At 40.5% G+C, this 23809-nt stretch overlaps 1 protein-coding gene and 1 long non-coding RNA gene across 6 annotated transcripts; both read left to right on the forward strand.

The window, feature by feature from the left end:
• The first annotated feature begins 748 nt into the window (after window positions 1-748).
• LOC145428293 (uncharacterized) lies at window positions 749-2874 on the forward strand. Its single transcript, XM_080300385.1, has 2 exons — window positions 749-1585; window positions 2350-2874. The coding sequence occupies exons 1-2, from the start codon at window positions 764-766 to the stop codon at window positions 2683-2685; spliced, it is 1158 nt and encodes a 385-aa protein (XP_080156511.1). The 5' UTR covers window positions 749-763; the 3' UTR covers window positions 2686-2874.
• Window positions 2875-10134: 7260 nt separating this feature from the next.
• LOC145428294 (uncharacterized) lies at window positions 10135-22809 on the forward strand. 5 transcript variants are annotated; one of them, XR_013908571.1, is made up of 7 exons: window positions 10135-10501; window positions 10582-10956; window positions 11890-11936; window positions 12246-12395; window positions 14532-14664; window positions 16143-18565; window positions 22232-22809. It is a non-coding gene; the product is annotated as an uncharacterized LOC145428294 (long non-coding RNA). The 5 variants fall into 5 exon arrangements; XR_013908568.1 differs by lacking the exon at window positions 22232-22809 and having other exon boundaries at window positions 16143-20145; XR_013908569.1 differs by lacking the exon at window positions 22232-22809 and having other exon boundaries at window positions 12326-12395; window positions 16143-20145.
• The last annotated feature ends 1000 nt before the right edge of the window (window positions 22810-23809 follow it).

A 23809-nucleotide genomic window follows, 5' to 3' on the forward strand; every position in this document is an offset into this window, starting at 1 on the left:
GCTGAACAGACTGGAACTCACATGAATTTGGACGAATCGAAGTAAGAACGTCACTTCTGCTCAATTGAATTGATTATCATGACCCTCACTAATAGCCACCTTAATAAGTTAAGAGCAATGTGCCAAAGTAGTATAAATATTTTAACTTTTGGCAAATCCAGCAGGTTGATTAAGTGATTTCACATCATGTGTTCAAACGGCTTGTCAGTTTTTAATATATCCCATGTGCGCATACTTAAGCTTTAAAAAAATACAGTCCAATGACCTGATAGATGTTTGCTGAACATTGTGGTTTACATCAGCACTTAAATTAAATCATAAAGAACCTGTTTTGTGTGGGCTGTTCGATACCATGAAGCAAGACCTCTGAACATCTCACTTTTTACACACAAACACACGCACGCAAGCAAACAGTGTTTTATGTTCTGTCGTCTAAAATATTATAAATTTGCCCAAAATAGAAGTGTTTAAAACTTCTATACAGATCCTGTGCAGCTGCAAAGCAAAAATAAAAAACTCCCTCCAGGCAGAAGCGGCCATTTTCGTATGTGGGGAAAACCCCCACAAAAACAGAGGGGACAGGCTGGCACCAGAACACCACGGATGTGCCCCGAGATGAGTGTGAAAATGTGATTATCAACAAGCCCACCTGGGCTTCAGGTAGGCCGCACGCTTGTCCAGAGTTCACTTTGTCTTCAAGCGTTTTAATTTAAAACATCAACTGAGGCCTACCCCAAGCTAAAAGAAGCTAAACCTATACACCATGGACAGAGACAGTCTGATTGAGTTTTATTTTAGGCTGGGAATGAGCTACAAACGCATTTTGAAAAGCCTGGCAATGCAAGGAACCATCATTACGGAGAGACATTTAAACCGGATATTGAGAGCCAAGTCGCTTTACAGACGTAAGTACGACCTGGACGCCGGGATAGATTTTATTGTGAACCAACTGCAAGGGCCTGGGAAGGATCACGGTTATCGGTGGATGTTTACAAAGTGCAAACAACACGGCACTGCGATCAGGAAAGAAGACGTCAGGATCCTCATCTCTTTACTGGACCCATTAGGTTCCCAGGTTCGCCAGACCACACGTCTCAGAAGGAGGCAATATTTTGCTCAGGGGCCTAACTTTGTGTGGCACATAGACTCTTATGACAAACTAAAGCCATATGGGATATGTATTAATGGATGCATCGACGGTTTCTCACGCAACATCATTTGGCTGCGGGCCGCACACACTAACAGTGACCCAAAGGTTATCGGAGGTTACTTTGTGGAAGCAGTGGAGAGTCGTGGGGGTTTCCCCAGGCTCGTACGAACTGACATGGGCACTGAGAACGTGTTGGTCAGAGACCTCCAGCGTTATTTACAGAGAAATGACGGGGATGATAGAGCAGGAGACAGAAGCTATGTCACAGGAGCAAGTACGGCAAACCAGAGAATTGAGAGCTGGTGGGCAGTGATGAGAAAAGAAGGAGTCGAGTCATGGATCAAGCTTCTAGGAGAACTGAAGGACGAAGGATTCTTCTTTGGGGATTTCATTGACAAAGCTCTGTCACAGTTCTGCTTCATGTCAATCATTCAGGTAAATGACCCATATTATGATAACCAGTGGTGGTAATTAATTACATTAAATTACGCTGTTTTAGCAGTAAGGGTAACAAAATAATCGTTTACATACCGTAGTTAAAACGACATTACCTTTACCGAACGGTAAATGCAATGTATTCCTAACGTTGTTGAAGTAGGTCAACTGCACTCTGTATGTGCGTAATGGAGGCTGAAGCATCGACCCAGCCAAAGTTTTTAAATCAGGGAACACTTTGCCAATTGAACTGATCAGAAGTCAGCACGACTTAAATGTTGTTTTTTTCTGATCGGAGGACATTATCCTTGTCTGCGCTCATTCTGCATCAGCAGTTATGCTGCAGCTACCGATCTGTCACTGCCAGTCTGTCAAAAGCAGTCAGAGGCTTCACGCATCAGTAACTCTTCAGCGCTCTATCATTGGTACATTCAGGACTCAGATGATATTGGATCCCCTCATGGGATTGAAAAATATTGATTTTGTCACCTGTATTATGCGCATAAAGTTGAAAAGCTTTGCGCATCCGGACCAAGATTAGTATTAGTATTAGTATAAAGCCCAGATCCCACAACTCAGTGGTTTGCCTGGTGTGGTTCTTTCTTTTCTTTTTTTGCAATCACTCCCTCTTCCTTTGGTTTTCATTAAACTGCATCCAAACATTGCTGCTTTTCAATTCATTTAAGGATGCACCACACTTATTGTCGACCATTTTAAAAATGCCTTGTATTACAGCTCTGACCTAATTCTTGTTTCTTCATCAGGAGGTATTGAATGACATCCGGAGTGTTTGGAATGCTCACCGTATAAGGCCCTCAAAGAATAACAACGTGCCCTGTGGGATACCTGATGTCATGTACATGGCCCCTCACCTTTGGGGTGCAGAAGACTGTCTCGTTCCACTGACAGAAGATTTGACCTTGTGTAAAAATAGCTGCACTTTTGTTAGTTCAGTCCCATGTGATGTGCAAGTGTTTGATTTGTGCACAATAATAATGGAGGAATCAAGCTTGGAATTCCCATCTACCATGTCCCAGGCCCTTGATTTATATTTTCATCTCAGGGATACAGTTCGTTCACAGTTATTTGAGGCTACTTAAATGGACACAAACATACAAATGTAGTACATTTTGTACTTCAGTACGTATTCCTACAGCTTAATGTACTTATTATTAAGTAATTATTTTTCTCCAGTGTGTACTTATCTTGTCTTTGTATCAAAATTATCAGAAAAGACTGTATAACATAATTTTCATTTTATCCATGTCAGTAAATTAACTCATCATGAAGTGTTGCTTGCTCTTGGTAGTGTTAAAATCTCCCAATTCTTTGAATCTTTGGGCTGAAGGAAGGACAATACTCGGTGTATAAATGCTCAATCAACAATCTTTTATTTCCATACAATCCAACACTTTATGAGCATAAGCCATCATGATGGGGAGACATGCATGAAGAGGGTCACAGCAAATCTCAAAATGGTGACGGGCTACTCCGCTTCTTATAGCCTCTAGTGGCCCCCACCTAGTCGTAAAAGCCTAAACATTCACATTCTTTCTCTGTTACGGCGCCTAAGTTATGACCTCGGCTCCCTGTCTTTCTGCTCTCTGTAAAGGTGGGGGTATGGAATGTGGTCTGTCTCTTCTATTATCGGCACAAGGTCCTCTGCACACAACATTCTCTTCATGATTCAGCAGTATGAAATGTCAAGAAACAGTGTAACACATTCACAGCAGATCAAGGGTACAGGGTAATCCACACCTGTCTAACAAATCCAAAAATGGTCACATTCTTTTAACCTAAAAATATAAGGGAAACTAAGCTACATACTTTGCACACAATCTAGACTAAGGGATACATATATGTTCTACAGCTGTTAACATAATTCAACTACTTTAACTACAGATATAAGATAACATATGATAACAGAATAATCTCACAGTAGCTACAAAGCGTGGAGTATTAAACTAAAATATGATACAGGTTAGAAAAAAATAAATCCTTTTGGGATTGAGTTAAACTTATCAAACTGTTAAAGCATCAAAAGTTGTTCATAATAGTTTTTGGTAGCAAAAATGTGTTCATTTCTAACAAAAACAAGAGCACCTTGGATAACAACCACATAGACTGGCAATATAGCTAATGTTGTGATCAATTAGACAAGAAGACCAAGTAGGCTAAAGTGTAGAATCATAGTTGTGTCACCAATGCTCCAAATGTTTCTTGAGCCTATATTTTTGTTATTGTGGAATAGATTAAAGCAATCCCATGTTTGATAAAGAACGGCTTCTTTTCTTAAAAATCACAGCACGTGTATGACATTATAGAATGAGTAATTAAATAACTTTCAGCGGTGTCATTAGACATGTTCATGTTTAAAGATGTATAGAATGTAACAGAGAGGACAATGTTTTGTACAAATGAGAATGGTTTACTGGTGTCTTTCAAAATACACCATACTCAAAAACAGGTTGTATTTTGCATATAATAACAGGCTAAAATAACAGTTACATTGTGAAGAGGTTATACAAACCTCTTCACAATGTAACCAATCTCTGTAATTGACAACTTTTCTTCTAAACCCATTAGGAACATAAAGGTTCACATTCTTGTTTCTATTAAGATTTCTGCAAACATCTGAAATACTTTAATATAGAACATGCTTAATCAGTTGGAATATGGTATTTGTAATGGTGTTGTACTTATGTTTGTATATACAGTAGACAGCACTCAGCAATCTTCCAGTTTGTAGAACTGTTACTGTATGCTATATTGGAAATATTTGTTACTCTTCCTGTAGTAAAAAAGTATTAGAATGTTAAAATTAGTCATTTATTTTGGCACTAGCCAAAAACACAGTAACAATGTGTGCAGCAGGAACAGATGCACTTCTATGTTTAGTGTACGGATTCCTGCCAGGTGAAGCACTGAAAATTAAAATCATTTAAATATGTATATGTATTTTCAACTGGTGTTGTTTTGTGGTCTCATTCCCCAAGCAATTTGTTGCCTTATTTTGTCCCCAATATCTAACTGCTGCTTCTGCAAAGTCAGAGTGCTAAGTGCTGTCTACTACAGGCAACTCCACTTCAAATAACCTGAACATTCCCTTTAGCTTACTATTTTAATTAGCGGGAGAAACTAAGAAAGCACTTACTGACCAGATGAAAAAAAAGGCTGCACATGAAAAAGGCACAACGGGCTACACCGTTAAGAGAACTTAACGGCCCAGTCTATTGAACATTCACATTCATTCCTTCATGTTACTGTTAACTACACCCGTGTTTCTATGAACTGTTAGGGTGGAAAACCTAAAACGTGTAGGGCAGAGTGCCTTGAGGACCATGGTTGGGTAACACTGACCTACACCACATCCATCACCCACATAGAGCTTGCGAGAATGCTGTTAAATTCACTGCGAAAGTCTGGTTAGCTGTGATAACCAAGGGGCAGCTTTAGCACACATCCACATGTGTGGGATTGTGGTCTGCGGAGGAAATCTGTAGTTTCTATGAACTCAATTAGTATGGCTTTATCGAACAGATTGGATCCTGTACAGAACCGCAGGAAAAGCTGAAGATATCAATTTCTCCAATGTACCTTTTCAGGTAACGAGAAACTGTTGACTGGGCAGCTGTCATCTCCTCTGGAAAGATTAGAAGCTCCTTCACTGTTTTTACAGTTGGTTTTTTTTCTGCAATGAAATGATGCAGTCCTTCTGGTGGGAGTAAACCAGCTACAGAACCCACAACGGGACGCCAGCACTTGATTACAAACATTGGGGCCTGAATAAGTACTTTGTGTCCTATCTGTGATATTGACCTCAGATGAAATAATGTTTGAGTCCTCAAAGGCACTGATCAAATCAGTAAGACAATGACCTCTTCTAACAGTTAGTATTACGGGACAAGATCGTGGTTCAGGGGGTGCTTGGTCAGGAATATTGGCCTCTCCTGTCAGCCCCGGTGAGAGAGACAATGTGTGATGAGGTGGATCAGACTCTTTTTCTGTAAACAGTGTTTCAGGGTTTAGTTCAACCACACTAATATCCACCCTGTTATCCCCACTAATAATAACAACTGCATCAGAATCTTCACTTTCACCTACATTTGGCAGACCATCCCATGGTAATGTGTCATTCAGTTCCAAATATCCACTTATGGAAGCTCCATCATTAATTACAAAGTTTGATGGTTCTGAATTCACGTTTTCCACCAACAGATCATCAGCGGCCTGATTAGGTTCATTGTCAGTGAGATCTACCACAGAGGGCTGGGTTATTGCATGATCGGCCTCTACGTCTTGAGGCTGCTGTTGTGTTTTCTTTCTGGTACACAGATAAAGTCGCAGAATTTTGACCTTACTTTGCTTATACAACTCATCAACTGTACTGGAAGCATCCACATGCATCTGTGAGCTCTCAATATGAGTTGAATAGTGAGAAAGACTTTTGGTTTTTTTTGAGGTGCCATTGGGGAAAAACTGATTTTCAGCCATAAGTTTGATATTTGACACTGTTTCATTTTTATCTACAGATAAATGCCTTGTTGGGGCGACCATGGCTCAGGGGGTTGGGAAGCGTATCTGGGATACCAGAAGGTCGCCGGTTCGATCCCTGGGCTCTCTGTCCTGGTCGTTGTGTCCTTGGGCAAGACACTTTACCCTACTGCCTACTGGTGTTGGCCAGAGGGGCCGATGGCGCGATATGGCAGCCTCGCTTCTGTCAGTCTGCCCCAGGGCAGCTGTGGCTACAACTGTAGCTGCCTCCACCAGTGTGTGTGAATGTGAGAGTGAATGAATAGTGGCATTGTAAAGCACTTTGGGTGCCTTGAAAAGCGCTATATAAATCCAATCCATTATTGTTCCACCACCACTTACACACGTCACCTGTTTGAACCCACCCTTCTCCTCATCAAAATCCATCCAGCCAACCTCAATTCGTCTCACTGTTCGTTTTGCATTTGTATTTTCTGCCCACTGAGACAATTTCTTTTTAGGAGGCATTCCCTCAGCTCCTGTCAGTCTTTGTCGTAGCCTTGAGAGTATAGATTCTTTCCTGGATGGTGACGTGTTGCTTGTCTGCAGAAGGCCACAGTGGAGACTCTATCGCCAACTTTGGGGATGTACTTTGCCAGGTCACTGTCTGTCATTAAGGGAATGAGAGTTTCATCAATCTGAAAAATATAAATAACAAATTAATAAAAGTGTCAATATTAAAAAAACAATGAATACATACAACTGCATATTTTAGAGTTGTTTTTTGCTATCTACTTTTGATAACAGATACTTTTGGTAATGTGGTACACATTTGTCCAACATAAGATGAACAAAAATTACTTTTTAAATTACTCTTTAAACATATCATGTCATTAATTAATGTCATTGATTAAACCAAAATATGAAATTCAATAATTTATTTTAGAATGTGCATAGTAAATTGTGGATTGCGGCTCTCCGTTCAAAAACAAACACACAGACACACGCACACAGCAACAGCTGCAGTGGCTTACATTCTCATCTTCAAGTTTCTTGATCACATCTTCTTCAACTTTACGCTCTGTTAAAAATTCTCGCAGCCGAGTATCCATAGCTGACCTCCAAACCACATGAAAATGAAATTAGTATTTTTACACTCGGTTATAAATTTTATGTAGCAGATTTTTACATGATAGCCTACCTATAAAATCACTTTATATATGGCAAATCAGAATTTGATAATGATTGTTTTATTACTTAGATATTATCTATGGTAATGAGGAATGGAGCGATTGTCTACTTGGAGTTTAAGTAGTTCAGTATTAGCAATGGCAACCTGCATCAATACAAAATCATTCTGATCACTGTATGCTTTATTAGTTCCCTTGGCAACGTGATACCTGCAGTGAGCTACTGTAACTGCAAGGCTTCATCCGGTGATGCATTGAAAGCTACGGCTCATTTAGCATGCATTACCTTGACAAGTGTGACTCACATGATGCTACTTTCAAAGGAGATGTTCAGCGAAAAAAAGAGGCAATTTTAAGATGCTTTCCGTCTAAAACTGTTATTATTGTCCAGACCAGATTAGTTGCACCAGCTAGTATGGTGATGTGGCCAGGGTAAAAGAGAGACAACTTCGTGACACAGAGAACTAAGGTTTTATGTTGAACATACCTCGTTTATTAGTAGCCTTCAGCCTTGCTCTACTTTGAAACGTCCTACAGTTAAAAATGAGTTTACGGCTACATATTAGCACAACAAAACAACGTGTAGTAGCAACATGAGGATACAACATTTGAAACGTCAGCAGATACAATTTAGAACATAGTAACAATATAGGTCTGAATAAATAACTGCCGAATTGCGGGATAACAATATGAAATAAATATAAAATATAATACACTCACCTTAAGGACATCACCAACAGCAAGGACTCCGTACTATGGCTGACGCAGGCTCTAGTGAATGTGCCCTGGGATGATATATATATATATATATATATATATCATCAAGTGTTTCGTGAGCACGTTATACCTATTTCGTGGCCTTGAAATGGTATTTCGTGGCCACAATTTATTTATTTTTTGTACCATGTCATCAGAGGGGCTCCGTACAGATCAGCTGCCTTTACACAGAGAAATGTGAATGCTCTAGAGTTATGGGCAGGGATAGCTCAGTAGGTACAGTGGTGGCCCTATGATTGGAAGGTTGGGGGTTCGAATCCACTGAACGGCTCCCCCGAGGTACCCCTGAGCAAGGTGCTGTCTCTACGCACTGCTCTTTGGGTGCCCAGTGTCTTCCCACTCCTTCTCTGAGTGAATGGGTTAAATGCAGAGAGGGATTTTCCCTCGGGGATCAATACAGTATTCATTATTATTATCTTATTAGTATTGGGCTAGGATAAATCAAGCTAGAAGCAGTCCATGAGCTAAAATGAGTGTGACGCTCCTGCAGTAACTGATCACCTACACACAGCTTGAACTGGATTGCCAAAAGGGTTGAAATTACATACAGAGTAAAGAGAGTGGTTCTTATATACAGAACATGCCTCATTCACCCATTCATAAAAGCAACTTTTCTGTGTTTTTTATCACACTCTGATGAATGCATCAGAAAGCAATTCAGGGTTCAGTATCTTGCCCAAGGGATGCAGCCAAGGACTGAACCACCAACCTTCTGATTAGTGACCTGCTCTACCTCCTGATTAACAGTGCACTGTGTGAATTGCCTGTCTGTGTGAATCTCAGGTGCTACTTGTTGTTTTCAGGTGAACACAAAACTTCACAAGACAAGAAGCTGTGGAGTAAACCAAGTGGAGGGGGGTGGCCCAAGGACATCGACCCTGCTGACAAGAAACAAACCAGCCTTTTCAGGAATAAGGTCGAAAAGGACGAGAGCTACATCAACAGTGTTCTGCAGCTGTGCAGAGTAAGATTCAAATGAATCCACAGCAGTCCACCTAGTCTTACTATGATGCATGCTGTCTGGTTGGAGTTCTGGGTTGATGCATGTTGGCTGGATGGTTGCTGGCTTTATGGATAGTTGGGTTAATGCAGGTTTGTTGGTTGGATTGATATTGAATGGATACATGTTGTTTATGGATGTTGTGTAGCCCAGGGTTACAAACAGATAAAAGTTAGAAACCTTTTGTTAGAATTATTACACAAGTTGTTAGTGCATTTAAGTTAAAACATTCAAAGCTAAAAGAGCAACACTGGTTACGCTGGTGAGGCTGCTTGGCTCTACACTTGCTGTAGCTGTGCCTCTGACGTAAGAGGAACATTGTTGCTGTTGAAGCAGAGAAGCAGGTGAAAGCGTAATGTGTCTTTTGTTAGCTAGTAGATCTGGAGACTTGAAGCTCTTTCCTTATAAATACACAGTGTTTGCACTAACAGTTACAGCTGCTTAAATGTTAAAGCTGTTCACTTGGTAAACAAATGTCAAAGATTACAGTTCTATGTGATTAGCTAACTGGTGCTGTCTAAACTCACACTCCTTTGTGTTGGTGTTTTGGTTTGGAAGTTGAGTTGTTGTTGTGAGTTGAAAGCAAATGAACATGCATGCCTATTTGCACTGAGTTGTTTTAAAGTAGTGTTTTTGTTTACCACTGGTGTTATTAATTGGTATAATGAATAGAATATAGCGAGTTTGCTGCCTTAAAGGAGCAGTATGGATTAGATCTATGAAACGAATTAATTTAGTTTCACAATCGGTAAGGACCATATTACTATGTAACATAAAAAAATGAATTTGATAGTTGTACAACACATTAGAAAAAAGAACTTGCATTTAAATGTATTGTCCTTAGTTCCTTAAGCAGCAATTTATGGATTATTGGTAGCATGCGTGTGAAGTAATCGAGTGGTGTCGTTATAGCAATGTGGCCAAATATCGCATCAATCACAGCAATCACATCAATCTGTTCCCAAAGTCAAGGTGTGTGTCACGTGTCACGGGGTGGAAAGGGACAAGTTATCTAGGGTTTTTTACTATGCATGTTTTGCTGTGTTTTACCTTTTCAATATTTTAATATTGTACACTGGTTTATTTTTATGAGTTTTACTGCATGTTTTTTATGGTATTTATTTGGTGACTTGTCCTGGAAAGACTCCGCCCCTACCTGATTATAAACCTGATCACACCTGGGAGGTCACAGAGGCCAATAAGAGGGCCTGGCAGACCATGGAGAAAGAGGCTTGAGAGACGGGCAGGCGTGAGTGGTGTCAGGCGGCGGCGCCTGCAAGCCCGGAGGGCTGGTGGAGCTTGGCGTTCAGGAGAGGAGGATACAGTGCCAGCAACACGGAGCGAGCGGTCCGACTGCTGCAGCAACAGGAGGCCAGATTACGTGTCTGCAGGGAATTAGAGGCGGCGAGGCGGGCCGGTGCCGATTGGCGGTTACAAAGAAGCGGCGGGCAGAGTTAAGAGCTCTGCCCACCCGGGGTAAGTCTTTTGACTTGTCCCCTTTAATGAATTATAGCTGCCTAAAAGAATAGTGACTACCGCTGCCTTCCTTTCTTTAGCGCACCGGGGCGCAGAACGCGGAGAGGAAGGCGAGGACGCCGCCGGGTTTCCCTCCTGCACCGCTTCACTGGATTTTTAATTCTTAGTGACTCTTATACACTCAAAGTGAAATTTGGTGGTTTATTGCATTTACAAGACTCTAACATGTAATTTGAACACAATGAATTTATGTTTCTAAGGTGAACGTAATAAAATCATATAAGATCTACATGAAATTCACCAACTAGCACCTCTTAAATTCTTGTTGGTATGACATGATAAAATCTAACAAGAGTGGTTAGCTGCCTTAAAGACTCGCGATATCACAAGATCACGTGAGATTCTAAACAAGAGGCAGGAAAGCACATGGTTTGCTCCACAGTCATCTTGGAAAGGTAAGAGTGAATCTATCTTCATCCATCTTGATGAAAATACTTTTTGCACAAAGGTATCATTAGTTTGTCGATTCTTTTCAGTTCTATTTATTCACATTTGTTCTTTTGTTGTTGTTGTTGTTGTTTTGTTTTTTTTAATCTGTTTATGCCATTCTAGCTAGCTAACACGGCAGCACGGTGGTTAGCACTGTTGCCTCACAGCAAGAAGGTCCTGAGTTCAATTCCAACATCAGGCCGGGGTCTTTCTGTGTGGAGTTTGCATGTTCTCCCCGTGTTTGCGTGGGTTCTCTCCGGGTACTCCGGCTTCCTCCCACCGTCCAAAGACATGCAGCTTGTGGGGATAGGTTAATTGGATAATCCAAATTGCCACTAGGTGTGAATGTGCGAGTGAATGTGAGTGTGAATGGTTGTCTGTCCCTGTGTGTTAGCTCTGCGACAGACTGGCGACCTGTCCAGGGTGTACCCCGCCTTTCGCCCTATGACAGCTGGGATAGGCTCCAGCGCCCCCCGCGACCCTGAAAAGGATAAGCGGAAGCGAATGGATGGATGGATGGATAGCTAGCTAACACATTAGTGCAAGAATATAGCACAATGTCATGCTAGCATGATAGCCTAATATGAAAGACTTAGCTACTCCAAATATAGATATTGTTTATAACTTAAACTCTGCACATAAGCTAGTTTGGCTCTACCACAGAGACTGTTGTGATAAATTTACATTTTACGTGTGGGTTGTTGAAATTTGTAAGTTGCAACTGATGGAGAGTGGTTTATTTAACAACTTGTGTTTTTAGTACACTGAGGAGGAAAGACAAAACATGAACAGATATGTTTTCCTGTTTTGTTTTTTGTTTTTTAAATTAAATATTTTTCTACTTAAACTTAGACTTGCAGTTCCCTCCTGTAAAGATAATAAATGTTTAATCTTATCAGGTGGTGAAAGGTCTGGAGAGCTGGCAGGCCCGTTCATCAAATTCATGGTGAGCTAATATTTTTCTTAAATTATCACATTCCCATGTTAAAAATTTAATATATTCATTTGTAAGTGACATAGTTTTGAGACCAAGAAAACATTGCATTCTGATTTTATGTACACATCATCTAAACTTTCTTGAATTGGGGGTATGGCATGATTAAATTAATACAAAGTAAAAAACAATATTAGAATGACAGAATTGTCTAAAATGCATGAATACTATTTGAAAAGATTAAGACTGTAAAACAATAGCCTCTGTATTTCTCACAAATTCCTGGTAATTCAGTTAAAAGTTCTTTAATCCCACTGCTAGGTCGTTGAGATGGATTTCCGTATATATTTGTCCCCCCCCCCCCCCCCCCCCCCCCTGTGTACTGATGCTGTTGAAATCAGAAGAGAATACATCGCCAAAGGTCTTTGCGTGTACCTGAATGAAGATCCTGAGCTGGTGAAGGATTACCTGGTATGTTAACTTGCCTGTATCCTTAACTAAGGAGATGATCAAAGATAAGCTTGAACTACATGCAAAAAGTTTCAGGGGATGGGGTTTTCCTATAAATTACCGGTGGCTGTAAAAAAAATAGCTTTTAAAATGGGAAAAGTAAGAGCTTTAAGTTTCTCACTGGATACTACACGTAGGGCTACTCGATTATGGCAAAAATGATAATCACTATTATTTTCACTGAAATTGAGGTCTCGATTATTTGACGATATTTATTTAACCCTTTAAGACCTACTATAGAACAAAGTCCGCCAGAGCTTATATTATTTTTTTACATGTTATAGTGCCATTGGGAGCATTTCAAGTTGCTATACATCAATACAACTGTTATAGCCCATATTTTAATAATATGTATGCATTAAGTCCATAGTAACTACATTAAAATGGAGCACTGTAACAAAAAATAATTTCCCCCAGGGATCAATAAAGTATTCTGATTCTGATTAATTGCAAAAAGTGCAATAAACTACAAAAAAATTGAAAATCGTTTTTTACATATATTTCTACTTGGAGAAATTTAAGAGGTTTATCCCTCAAAACTTTAAATGCAAAAAATAGTTTACAACAACAGGAAATTTATTTTGAGTGCCTTCATAGTTTTATTTTGGAGATAAAGCAATTTTTATATACTGCAGGGAAAACAATCCTATGATTCAAATTTGCAAAGAAAACAGCATGTGCATCAAAATAAACTATTTCCAGCAGTGCAATATGAGTTCTAAGCATCCCAGAAACTATTCAGTAAAGTCTAACATGACTTATAAAAACACCAGTATAGGTGTTTAAGGCCTACAAGTAAAAAAACTACAGTTTCCGCGAAGATGACGTCACTTCGGGTTTCTGGCAGGAAATGGCGGACGTGCGATAGTTCGCGCTGACGTCTGTTTCAATGTGGGAAGTGTTGCGAACAGCTGATCAAATCGGCAAAGCGTGTTTCTGGAATATTATGTGTTTGTTCCTGCTAGTGCGTTTTGTGCAATTTTTGCAACCGTGACCTAGGACAAGCTGATAGCATAAGATGTAAGTACAACTCCTCTGGTTTCATATGCAAAAAATTATTGCGCTAGCTTACGCGGTTCCGGTTCTACAGGGATTTAAAAATAGTTACGCAAAACGGAGCATGCCCGCTCTGACTGTAAAGGTTAACAATAACAATGTATTGAATAATGACTTTAACAAATAATATAAAATAGTGTGCAAATACTGATAACAGTGCAAATGTTTGCAATATAAGAAATAAATGTAAACATCTGTTTAGTGAACTTTGCAGTGGTGCAGCTACAACACCGTAGCAAAGTTTACACACGATGTCTGACTCGGCGAACCCATAATGTTTCCACACCACTGAAGTTTTTTTTGTTTTTGTTTTTTTTTTTTTTACCCCTCTTTTCAACCAACGGCAGTCACTCTCCTCTCCAAATAACTTCTGCTTAGCTTTCCGAGCTTCCCTCGGGTCCTCTTAATTGTTGTGACGCGTGTTGGAAACAAGAGGTGCGCTCGATTTGCCACACGGAGCAGCGCGAGAGTAAAGCACGAGGGAGGGGCTAATAATCGGCTCAGTCACTTTTAATGATCGTTGAAAGCCCAGATCGTAATCGTGATTAAAATTCGATTAATTGAGCAGCCCTAACTACACGCAGCATTCTTGAGTGTTTTATACTATCATTATTATAATATCATTATAACAACCTCATTCATACAAGATTTTTATGTAACATTTACACTTCAATGGATGTATCAGGAGCAACTTGGGGTTCAGTGTGTTACCCATTGATAGTTTTAGTATCAGATTAGAGAAGCCAGGGATTAAAGCAGTAGACAACTTGCTCTACCTCCTGTGCCACAGTCACCCCTATCACAACTCAAGATTTTGAAAGACAGAACATTGTTGAGGTATTGAATGAACTTCTCTTGAGTGAGGAAAAATATCGGGCAGTCATTTTTGATTACATTTACATTATTATAAGGCTTGAATGAATAAAGCTTTTAGGTATTTTACATTAATGTAAAACAGATGTACTTTTAAAACTGTTTGCAATGGACATTAGTGAGAAATCATTATCTTTTTTATTAAATTTGTTTGTTTTATTGTCACAGGAAGTTGATAGAAAGCATGGCCACTGCCATAGCAGAGACAGTCTTTGGAATCTGTGTCATTCGGTCAGAGGGTGCGGAGCCAGCGATGACCCTCAGGATGTTATGATTGTTCTAGAGGGGGTGGAAGTGATGGGTGAGTTGGGCAATGTAGTTTTTGCAGTGACAATGTTGCTTGGTCTGGTCTATTCACTGAACCTGAAATTTGCTAGAAATTGGAGAAAACAAAAAGATGTGTATGACAAATTTGTATTTACCTTTTAGATGTAATAGTGAAATGTATGTTAACCAGACTCTAGACTTTGTTAAATGCTCCAAAAAATTACTCTTTAAATTAACTTCAAATAATCATGGAAAGAATTTCCATGTGATTAAAGTGTTTTCTATTAGCATTAAAGACTTGTGTTGGAATAACTTAATTTGTATGAGTTGGTTTAACTCAATTAACTTAAGCTGGGACCAAATTTAGTAAATTAGTTGGAGAAAACCTGAATTGAGTTGGAACAAAACTCTTTGTTGGATCAACACTATTAAAATATATTGGATCAAAATGCAGTAAATACATTGATGAATCAATCTTTAATTAAGTTGGTCCGACTTGAGTGCATTAAGTTGGAGTAACAGAATTGCATAATGCTAAAATAAAGCAATTTAATCACGTGGAAATTCTTTCCATGATTTTTTTTTTTTGTTCATTTAAAGAGTTGTTTTTTTGTTTTAGTGTACCGTGGCGGACGCCACTGGACTTTTAATGTTGTGTTTTATTGATTTTTATTGTGTTGTCCCCTGGCCAGGGTTGTTTTAATTCATTTTATATTTTTAACTATAAATATCAATCTGTCAATCCTTTCCGTGGCCGGGTGAGGTTTCCCATGTTGAGTCAAATTAAGCCGCAGGCTCCACAGTTTTTAATTTGTGTGCTTTCCCTTGGCGACTCCACTGCTCTGTCCGTTTGGAGGAAGGTTTCCCTCCTTTAAAAACACTGTGGAAAAAATAAAATCACCTTTGCTCCGTTACACACGCAGGAGCGAACCGCAGCCTTGGGCTGTATATTTTGCCCCTTGGTTTAATTTCCAGTGGTCTTTGGCTATTGCATTGTGCATTAGCATATGCGAAGGGCCTGTCCCCCAGCTCCATCTGTCCTCCTCAGAAATGGCAGTAGTGGCCCTCTGATGCCCTCTACCCAGTCGGTGTAGAATTACCTGGCAGACATTGTAAAAACAGCCCCTTGCTGCTGCTGCTGCTGAAGGTTGAATGGCACTATTTGGGCCTCCCCCAACAGAAAAAGCAAGAACTGCGACTGTTCTCGCTCCCATCGGCTGCTCATGGTGCATGGCAGTCCGCAGCTCTCTCCTCCAGGCCCCAGCGTTCCAACTGAAATAGGGGAGGCATGATTGAACAATGGCTGCCAGCCATGCTGAACCCACAGCACCACCCCTAGATGTTGCCTTGCATGGAGGGAGAATAAATAACAGACTGTGACACTTGCACTTCGATTAGTTGATTAGTAGTGTATGATAGCAATAAATCAACAAAAGGATCAATGAGTGCATTTCTGGCTCTGGTCACACCCCTCATTCTATGATGTCATTCTAATGGTATCATGTTGTCCAGGTCATGGAGGATGCCATCAGACTGAACAATGCTGTGGACACTCATCCGGAGTATTTTAAGGATGAGGAGGAAGTGGAGGAAATTCAGGAGTCACCATAAAACGCGAGGTTTTTTCTGCCCTTTATCCCCGTCCCTCTTCTCCACTGTTTCTCCCCCCTCTTCCTTTCTCCCTTTTCTTTTCCTCATTCAAGTCAGTCCCGTATCTAGCGAGTGAAAATAAAAAATATAAAAAATAAAAAATAAGATGCAGCAATTTTACGAGGAAAATACTAAAAAACGAAGACAAAGCCAATGCTGCAGACAGAAAGTTAGAAGAGGTCATTGAAATGTATGATTCCAAAATAAAGCTTAAGAGAACAGTAAAAAATAGTAGTGTGGCCGTCAATGCGGTTAAAGAACGCGAGGAACAACATCAATCCTCGCAGTGTGGATTGAGGGTCTTTTGACCTGTAATACAAAGTTACAGGACCAAACTGCTCTCTCATCTGTTAAATCTTCAAATGGGCAAAGCAAGTGAAAATAAACCATAAAAGATGAATCAAATAGACCATTACGGCAAGGCTGGGATGGTCAATTTGGTAAAGTAAATCCGTTGGGCATCTTTTCTCGCCTTCAGACAATAATTCTGATGGCCAAAGAACCAAACGGGACAGGCAAAAAAAAAGAATAAAATGCACTTGAGTTTGAAGTTGAGGAATAACTCAAAAGAAGCTATATGACAAGGGAGTGAATTATGGAAAAAAGAAAAAGTGATTGAAGTAGTTTTAAAAGAGTGACTTAGGAGTGCCCTCGTACTGAGTGATCAAAACCAGTGATCACTGTAGAAAGAAATAAAATAATTTAACAAGGTGGTAATGTTTGAACATGTATTTGTCTTGTCACAGCAACTTATTGAGAGATGACTGTGTGTGTGTGTGTGCGCCTCTCTTTCAGGAGAGGAAGCATAGCAGATTTGGATAGGAAATTTATAGTTTAGTGTTGATACGTTGTTGTAATGGGGTTATCTTATGCTGAATCTAAGTATGTTAAAGTGCATAAAGGGGGCGATTGTTGTGTGCAAATTGTGTGGTTTTAACAAGACTTTCGGTGTATTGAGGAGGTGAAATTACATGAGTTGACCTGGGAGTGTCAGGACTCTGGTGGCACAACTTTTTGTTTAAGATTTTTGAGGTTGTTGTGGAGATGGGTTGATTCTGTCAGTTAGGTTTGGGTTGTTTTTGTTTTTAATAGAGGGAGTTTTATTAAACATGGACGTCTAAGAAGGGGCCCATTATTTTTGTAACAGTGCACTTAAAGAAAACCTGTCAGGTGCTTTGATGAGCTAATAATCAGCTCTTTTTTTTCTCATTTTTGTTCTAAGCAGGCCTGCAACAGTGAATAACAGCGGTGACAAATTCTCGGGAGAGCAAATATAAGGTGGGCTTTCCAGATTACAACTGGCTGAGGAGAAGGCTACCAGTGGGGACCTGATCAGATTGAAAGTCCCTGTCTAAAAGGAGGTATGGGTTCCCCAAGCGAATTCGGTCAGATAATGGGACCCATTTTAAAAACAAAGATTTGGCAGAGGCAGAACAGAGGCTGGGGGTGCAACACACGTTTGGAACTGTGTATCATCCTCAGTCCCAAGGGAAAGTAGAAAGGATGAATCTAAATTTGAAGAACAAAATTTGTGCTCAGACGGGGCTAAATTGGGTCGCATCCCTGCCCATTGCATTAATGATCATAAGATGTTCTGTTAACCAATCCACAGGCTTCACGCCGTACGAGCTGTTGACAGGACGACAGTTTCCAGGTCCCTGGACGGCAGTCCCGGCTGAAGAGAGTATAAAAAGTAACAGAACGCATGCAGAATATTGGAAAGAATTAAAAGCTCTTGTGTCTAGTTTCACACAACAGGTTGCAGCAGGAGTGACCACGGTGGACAGGTCCGACGCCAAGGTGGTGTGGCTGAAGGTCATCAAGCGAAAGTGGAAAGACCCGAGGTGGACGGGGCCATTTGAAGTGAACGCTCGTACCACAACAGCGGTCCAGTTGAAGGGGAAAGGCCAGACCTGGTTCCATTGGTCTCAATGTGCAGTGGCAGACGAGAGCTTGGTGGAGACAAGCTCATCCCCAAATAGTCTACCTGGGAAGTCGAAGAAAGAAGAGAAGGATCCGGGGCGTCTCTTCACTCAAAGAGGAGGTGCCAAAGAGGCGTGAAGCGTGATAGGCTGGGGCTCCAGCCTAGAGTTAGAGGAGAGTAGGGGAACCAAAACCATGGGCTTGTGGGGAGATTGGAAAATAACTGGGGTGTTGGCGTGCGTGAGTGTTCTAATGTTTCTTTGTTTTTTGGCAGACAGGTGAATTGCCCAGACGCAGAGGTCTACCCGCTTCAGAGTCCAAATTGATTGCGTTGCCAAGGAAGGTTAAGCGTGAAGTCTCAGGTAAAAGGGATGAGTGCCTCAGCATATATGGTGGACTAGAATTAGACTATGTTAATGGGTCCACCACTTCATTCACGTTTGATTTGTGCAACGTTTTTATCTGTAAGGGAGCTGACAGTAGCTGGAGGGGATTTAATGTGTGGGTGTGTTGGGATTATGCTGTGAACACATATTGTGAAAGGGGAAGTCGTCCTTATGCCAATTGGTGTCGGAACTGGGATCAGGTAAAAGGTTACACTGGGGAAGATTGGGAGGCGTCAGAGCAGGGGCCAGAGAATGAGCTAAAACTTCAGAGAGATTATAGTCCGGCCCAGAATCCATTGACCTTGTCAATGGGGAACTGGTGGCGTCAAAATTCCTTATATTTAGTTCTGGGTGTGGAAACTGTAGGGATAGATCCAAAAAGGTTAATAAAAGTTAATTTTCTTAGTAAAGCTAAACCAATGAGGCCTGTAGTAAGGGACAATGGGACATCACTGATAAAAATTAACCAAAACTCAGATAGGAAGGTAGTTGCAGTTGACTACACTCGCCTGAAAAGATTTAATTGAACGTGCCACCGGATTCAGTGACAGCAATCTCTGGCTGGATTGGGTGGCTCAAAATGCTAGGGAACAGCATGTAGATGATTGTGTTGCCTGTGCTACAGCTAGACCTCGTTTGTTTACTGAGCCTGCGCCTCTGTATCCAGAGGATGAGTGGGGTTATAATTGCATGTTGAGATTAACTAGAGAAGCTGTGGCCACGGGTGACTGCATCACACTGTCAAGTTTATATCCACCAATTGACAAGCGTACGCAGACAGGTTCATTCATACCTAAACAAAATAATTACACCTGTTTTGAATTTTCTACGGACGCCGTGAAATACACTCTGGGAGAAATTGACCCTAGTTGGTGTGAGAGGACGCTCACGGGAAGGACCACAAATAATGTAAGTGACCCAAACACCATAATAGGTACATGGGCTAGAGGTGGGTTGTATTATTACTGTGGACATCACACCCTTTTGGTGCATGTTCCTTTGGGGAGTGTGGGGACATGTGCTATGGTGCGGTTAGGAGCACCATTGATGCTAATAGGGAGTAGGGTAAAAGCCATTCCACAACATGACACGCGTACATTGACAGTCAGATGTAGGAGACGCATGTTGAGGGAAAGAAGCACAACGGGTACACAGATTTATGACCCGAGAACTGACTCGCCTACCTGGATTGACTCGATTGGAGTTCCCAGGGGAGTTCCTGATGAATATAAATTAGTTAACCAAATAGCAGCAGGATTTGAAAGTGTGTTCCTATGGATAACTCCAAATAAAAATGTTGATCGCATTAATTATGTTCATTATAATTTGCTGAGGCTCTCAAACCTTACCAGGGACGCCATGGTGGGCTTTGCAGAACAACTGGGGGGGGAACATGCATGTTGTTTTTCATCTGCGGTGACGCATATTACTGGTCATCATATGTATGTTACACCCCAAGTATTGTTCGGGGAAGATCGCCGCTGTTTGAGTGATCGTGCTCTACTTCTCCCCCCCCAATATATATTTCAATAAAATCCTTGTTTTGACGCACCTTATTGGGACTTTGTAGTCGTTTGTCTTTTCTTCAAAATACGAATCGGGACAATAATAGCGAGTCAATCCGGTCCAAAAGCATAAAGAACTATTTTACTATGACAAATAAAACAAATGAATGAGCTCATTTTGCTGAGAGTGGAGAATCTGATTACTTGCGCGGGAGGCTCCACTATTAGCAATACCTGGTGTGAATACATGGTGTGGATGTGTGTGTGACTGGATGAAGGTGGGGATGAATAAATGTGGACAAACCACTTGCCATGCCAGCAAGAGAAAGGGTTTGCTTTGCTTTTGCCATAAGCAAGGGGAGTGGAAGGCTTAATTCTGGCGATGTTGATTTTGGGTTGCTGATGTTTGCTTTGAGAAAATTTCTGTTTTATTGACTGGGGTTAGATTATGGTATTATAGTATATTGTTGGGAGAATGCTAAAGGGGAAACATTTTTTTGATATAACTCATGTTACCATTAACTGAAGAAACACATGACTGATAACTGTTCTAAGTTTATTTTTATAACACAGATTGGATCATAAAGGGGAAAACTGAGTATGGAATGTGAAGTTCAGGTTTTGTTTTTAGGAAGTTCCAAGGATGCAGGCTGTGGATAGAGCCGGGAGTTCGAAAAGATGTGACATGATGATTAAATGGATTTCATTCCTTAAAGACAGGTTTGCAGGGTCGGAGCAAATATACCTGAGAGGAGGATTGCTGAGGTGTTTTGAGGGATGATATGACTAACTGTATTTTTTCTTTTAATTTCCTAAGCTTGGGTGGAGCATTTTTAGTTTGACACATGAGATGTGTCAAAAAAGGGGGAATTTAAGGTTTAATTTGAAATGGGTTTTAGGATTATTTTATAACTTTTGGGGTTTTTGATCATTTAGATATGGTAAAACTGAAGCAGAAATTGTTACTCTAACGGTCCTAGGGACAGAAAATGGTCCCGCCCGATCAGCGGGCGAAGCCGCTGCTGCACGCCGGAAATGAGGCTTCATTTCCCGCAGGTCTGTCAAAGCAGCCCGCTGTTGCTCTTGCTGTTTTCCAGCCCCGGGTCAAATGTGGAGCAAGGGCGCCACCCGGTGGACAAATAAAATTACAATTCTAAGCAAAAACGAAACCTAAGCCGTCACCCAGATGTTAACGGTAATAATTCTGCAGTGAAAAATAGCGTTTATAATGGCTTTCAATGGGGCACAAATCGACCCTAAGCCCAATAGTGTAAGTTTATTTGTAGCTTAGCCACTGAAGCTAATTGAAGGAAGTCGGACTTGAATTTTGAAATAAAATCATATCAAACTTTTTCTTTTTTTTTTTGGAGAATTTGGCTATAGTCCATTCAACACTGTGCAAATGGCATGTAATCAAAATTTGAAAATAGCCACAAATCGACCCAAGACCCTCCAGGGGTAAGGAGCAAAATGAAATAAAAAGGCTATACCAAAAACGGGTTATAACATAGGAAATGTGAGTGTTAAAATGAAGTTGGTGTTAACACACAGGAGTTGTTTTTAGGCAGCATTTAGCTATGATAAAATGTATGCATGAGTAATTGCTTATATGCTTAAACTTAATTGATTAAAATGGTTGTTCTCTCTTGGATCTTTTAGTAGAATAGGCGCTTATAATGATTTTCTTGTGAAAGGTGACTTTAGATCAGAGTTAAGGCACTTGCAGCAGCGACAGTTTTGTGTACAGGATGTTGATGATCAGATAAGGCGAGCAATAGGAAACATGCAGGGACGTGAAAGCAGCGCTTAAAATGATGAGTAACGTTGAAGAGTGTATATATATATATATATATATATATATATATATATATATATATATATATATATATATATATATATATATATATATATATATATATATATATATATATATATATATATATATATATATATATATATATATATATATATATATATATATATATATATATATATATATATATGTATATATGTGTGTGTGTGTGTGTACAAATACAAGTCAATAAGTCAAGAACATAATTAGGATCATGCTTTTGATTAAAGAGTCCCAAACATAAGTTAGGGAGGCGCAGGAAAAGCTGTTTTGTTTCCTTTGCAGAAGATCTCGGCGACCACAGGGGGGTGAGGATCCTGGAGGCCCGAGGCCTGATGGACCACAAGAGAGGGACGCAGAAAAAACCTAATCTTACGCATGGAGTGTTCTCAAGTGGGAGCTGGCATTTTATTATTGGACCACCTAGATGACATGAGGTTGTCTGATTTGCTGAGCCAGAGGATGGATGTCAGAGAAATGAAACAAGTAAAGTGTAGTGACCCTCTTTTTAGGGAAAGTGGGTCAAAAGAGGGAGTGTGGAGATCAGGGAAATTATTTTGCTGCTATTGTTAATAATCATCATCATTACCATTGCATTAATAATATAATCTACAGCACTGATATTGCATTCAGATGTTTAAACATATTGGCACCCAATTAGCCTTTGTTACAGGTGCAGTTATAACCAATTTAAACTGAGTTGAATCTATAATAAATGCTTTTGATTGAATGCTTGTTATAATCTTAAGTGTGTATGTGCTGATTCTGTTGATTCTGAGTACACTCTGTGCAAAGTCAGAGTGACAGGAAACTCCGACTACTCCCCCCACGCGTGTGTTCATTAAAATCAATTGTTTGACCAAGCTCTTCTGGACCATGGTTGTTTTTACTCTCCTTCCTCAATATTTGAACTCTTAACAGTTGTCAAGTATAAAAGTTTTGCACTCTGTCACGGTCTCGATGTCTGCCCGGCCGGCTCCGCAAGGTTACATATGTTTATTGTGTTGCTGCTTTCTTCCACTCGTCATTCTGCCTGGGCGGAGCTCAGGCCCACGCACCTGTCTGCAATTACGCTGCAACGTGTCCTGTCTGTATGGAGCCTGAGAGCTGCCAGAGTAATAATGTAGATACAGGCCTCTTTCTCCTTCTGCTGGGGCCCGTTCTTCGTACCTCGCTAAGTAGGTTAGCCGGATTAGATTGTTGACGATTTCGCGTGATCCTGGATCAGTCGGTTCCCCGAAGCTCATCCGGGACTTGCTGTCATAGCAACAGAGCCGTAAGCGTAAACCTGCTCGGGAGCAGGCTTACTTTATGTAAACAGGATTAGATCGCGGCCACGCAGGTATGTCCGCTTCATTTATACGAAAGCAACAGCGATATTCCACCACTGTTTCACCATAAATAAATATTATCAATGTAACTAAAGATAATGCAGCACTTGATCCTTTTATTGATGTCACACAGATACATACAGGTCATTTCCTAAAAAAGGGAAATGTACTATTAACATTCTATTACATGTATGTGATTATTACAGATGTAATTCATATTTCAGAGTAGTAATTGTAAATTACTTTGTGTAATCAAGATGAGAGACCACGGCTATAAAAGCGAAGGTGGATTTGGGAAGCCTGTCGCAGCCATGTCCTGTCCGTATACGCGACCAACCCATTGCGGAAGGTGCAAGATTGATAAGGAGAGTTTTCAGAATTCAGCGTATATTGCGGGATAGACAGGATCCTTTAGCTCAGCGCGACAGTGTGCTCATAGAGAGATATCGATATTCCCGTGAGGGTATTATTTACTTAACCAACTTGTTGACGAGGGGGTGCAGGACCACCACCTGTCTTTTTTTTGCTCTGC

This window comes from Astatotilapia calliptera, chromosome 4 (genome assembly GCF_964374335.1).
Source record: "Astatotilapia calliptera chromosome 4, fAstCal68.1, whole genome shotgun sequence".
Classification (NCBI taxonomy): Eukaryota; Metazoa; Chordata; class Actinopteri; order Cichliformes; family Cichlidae; genus Astatotilapia; species Astatotilapia calliptera.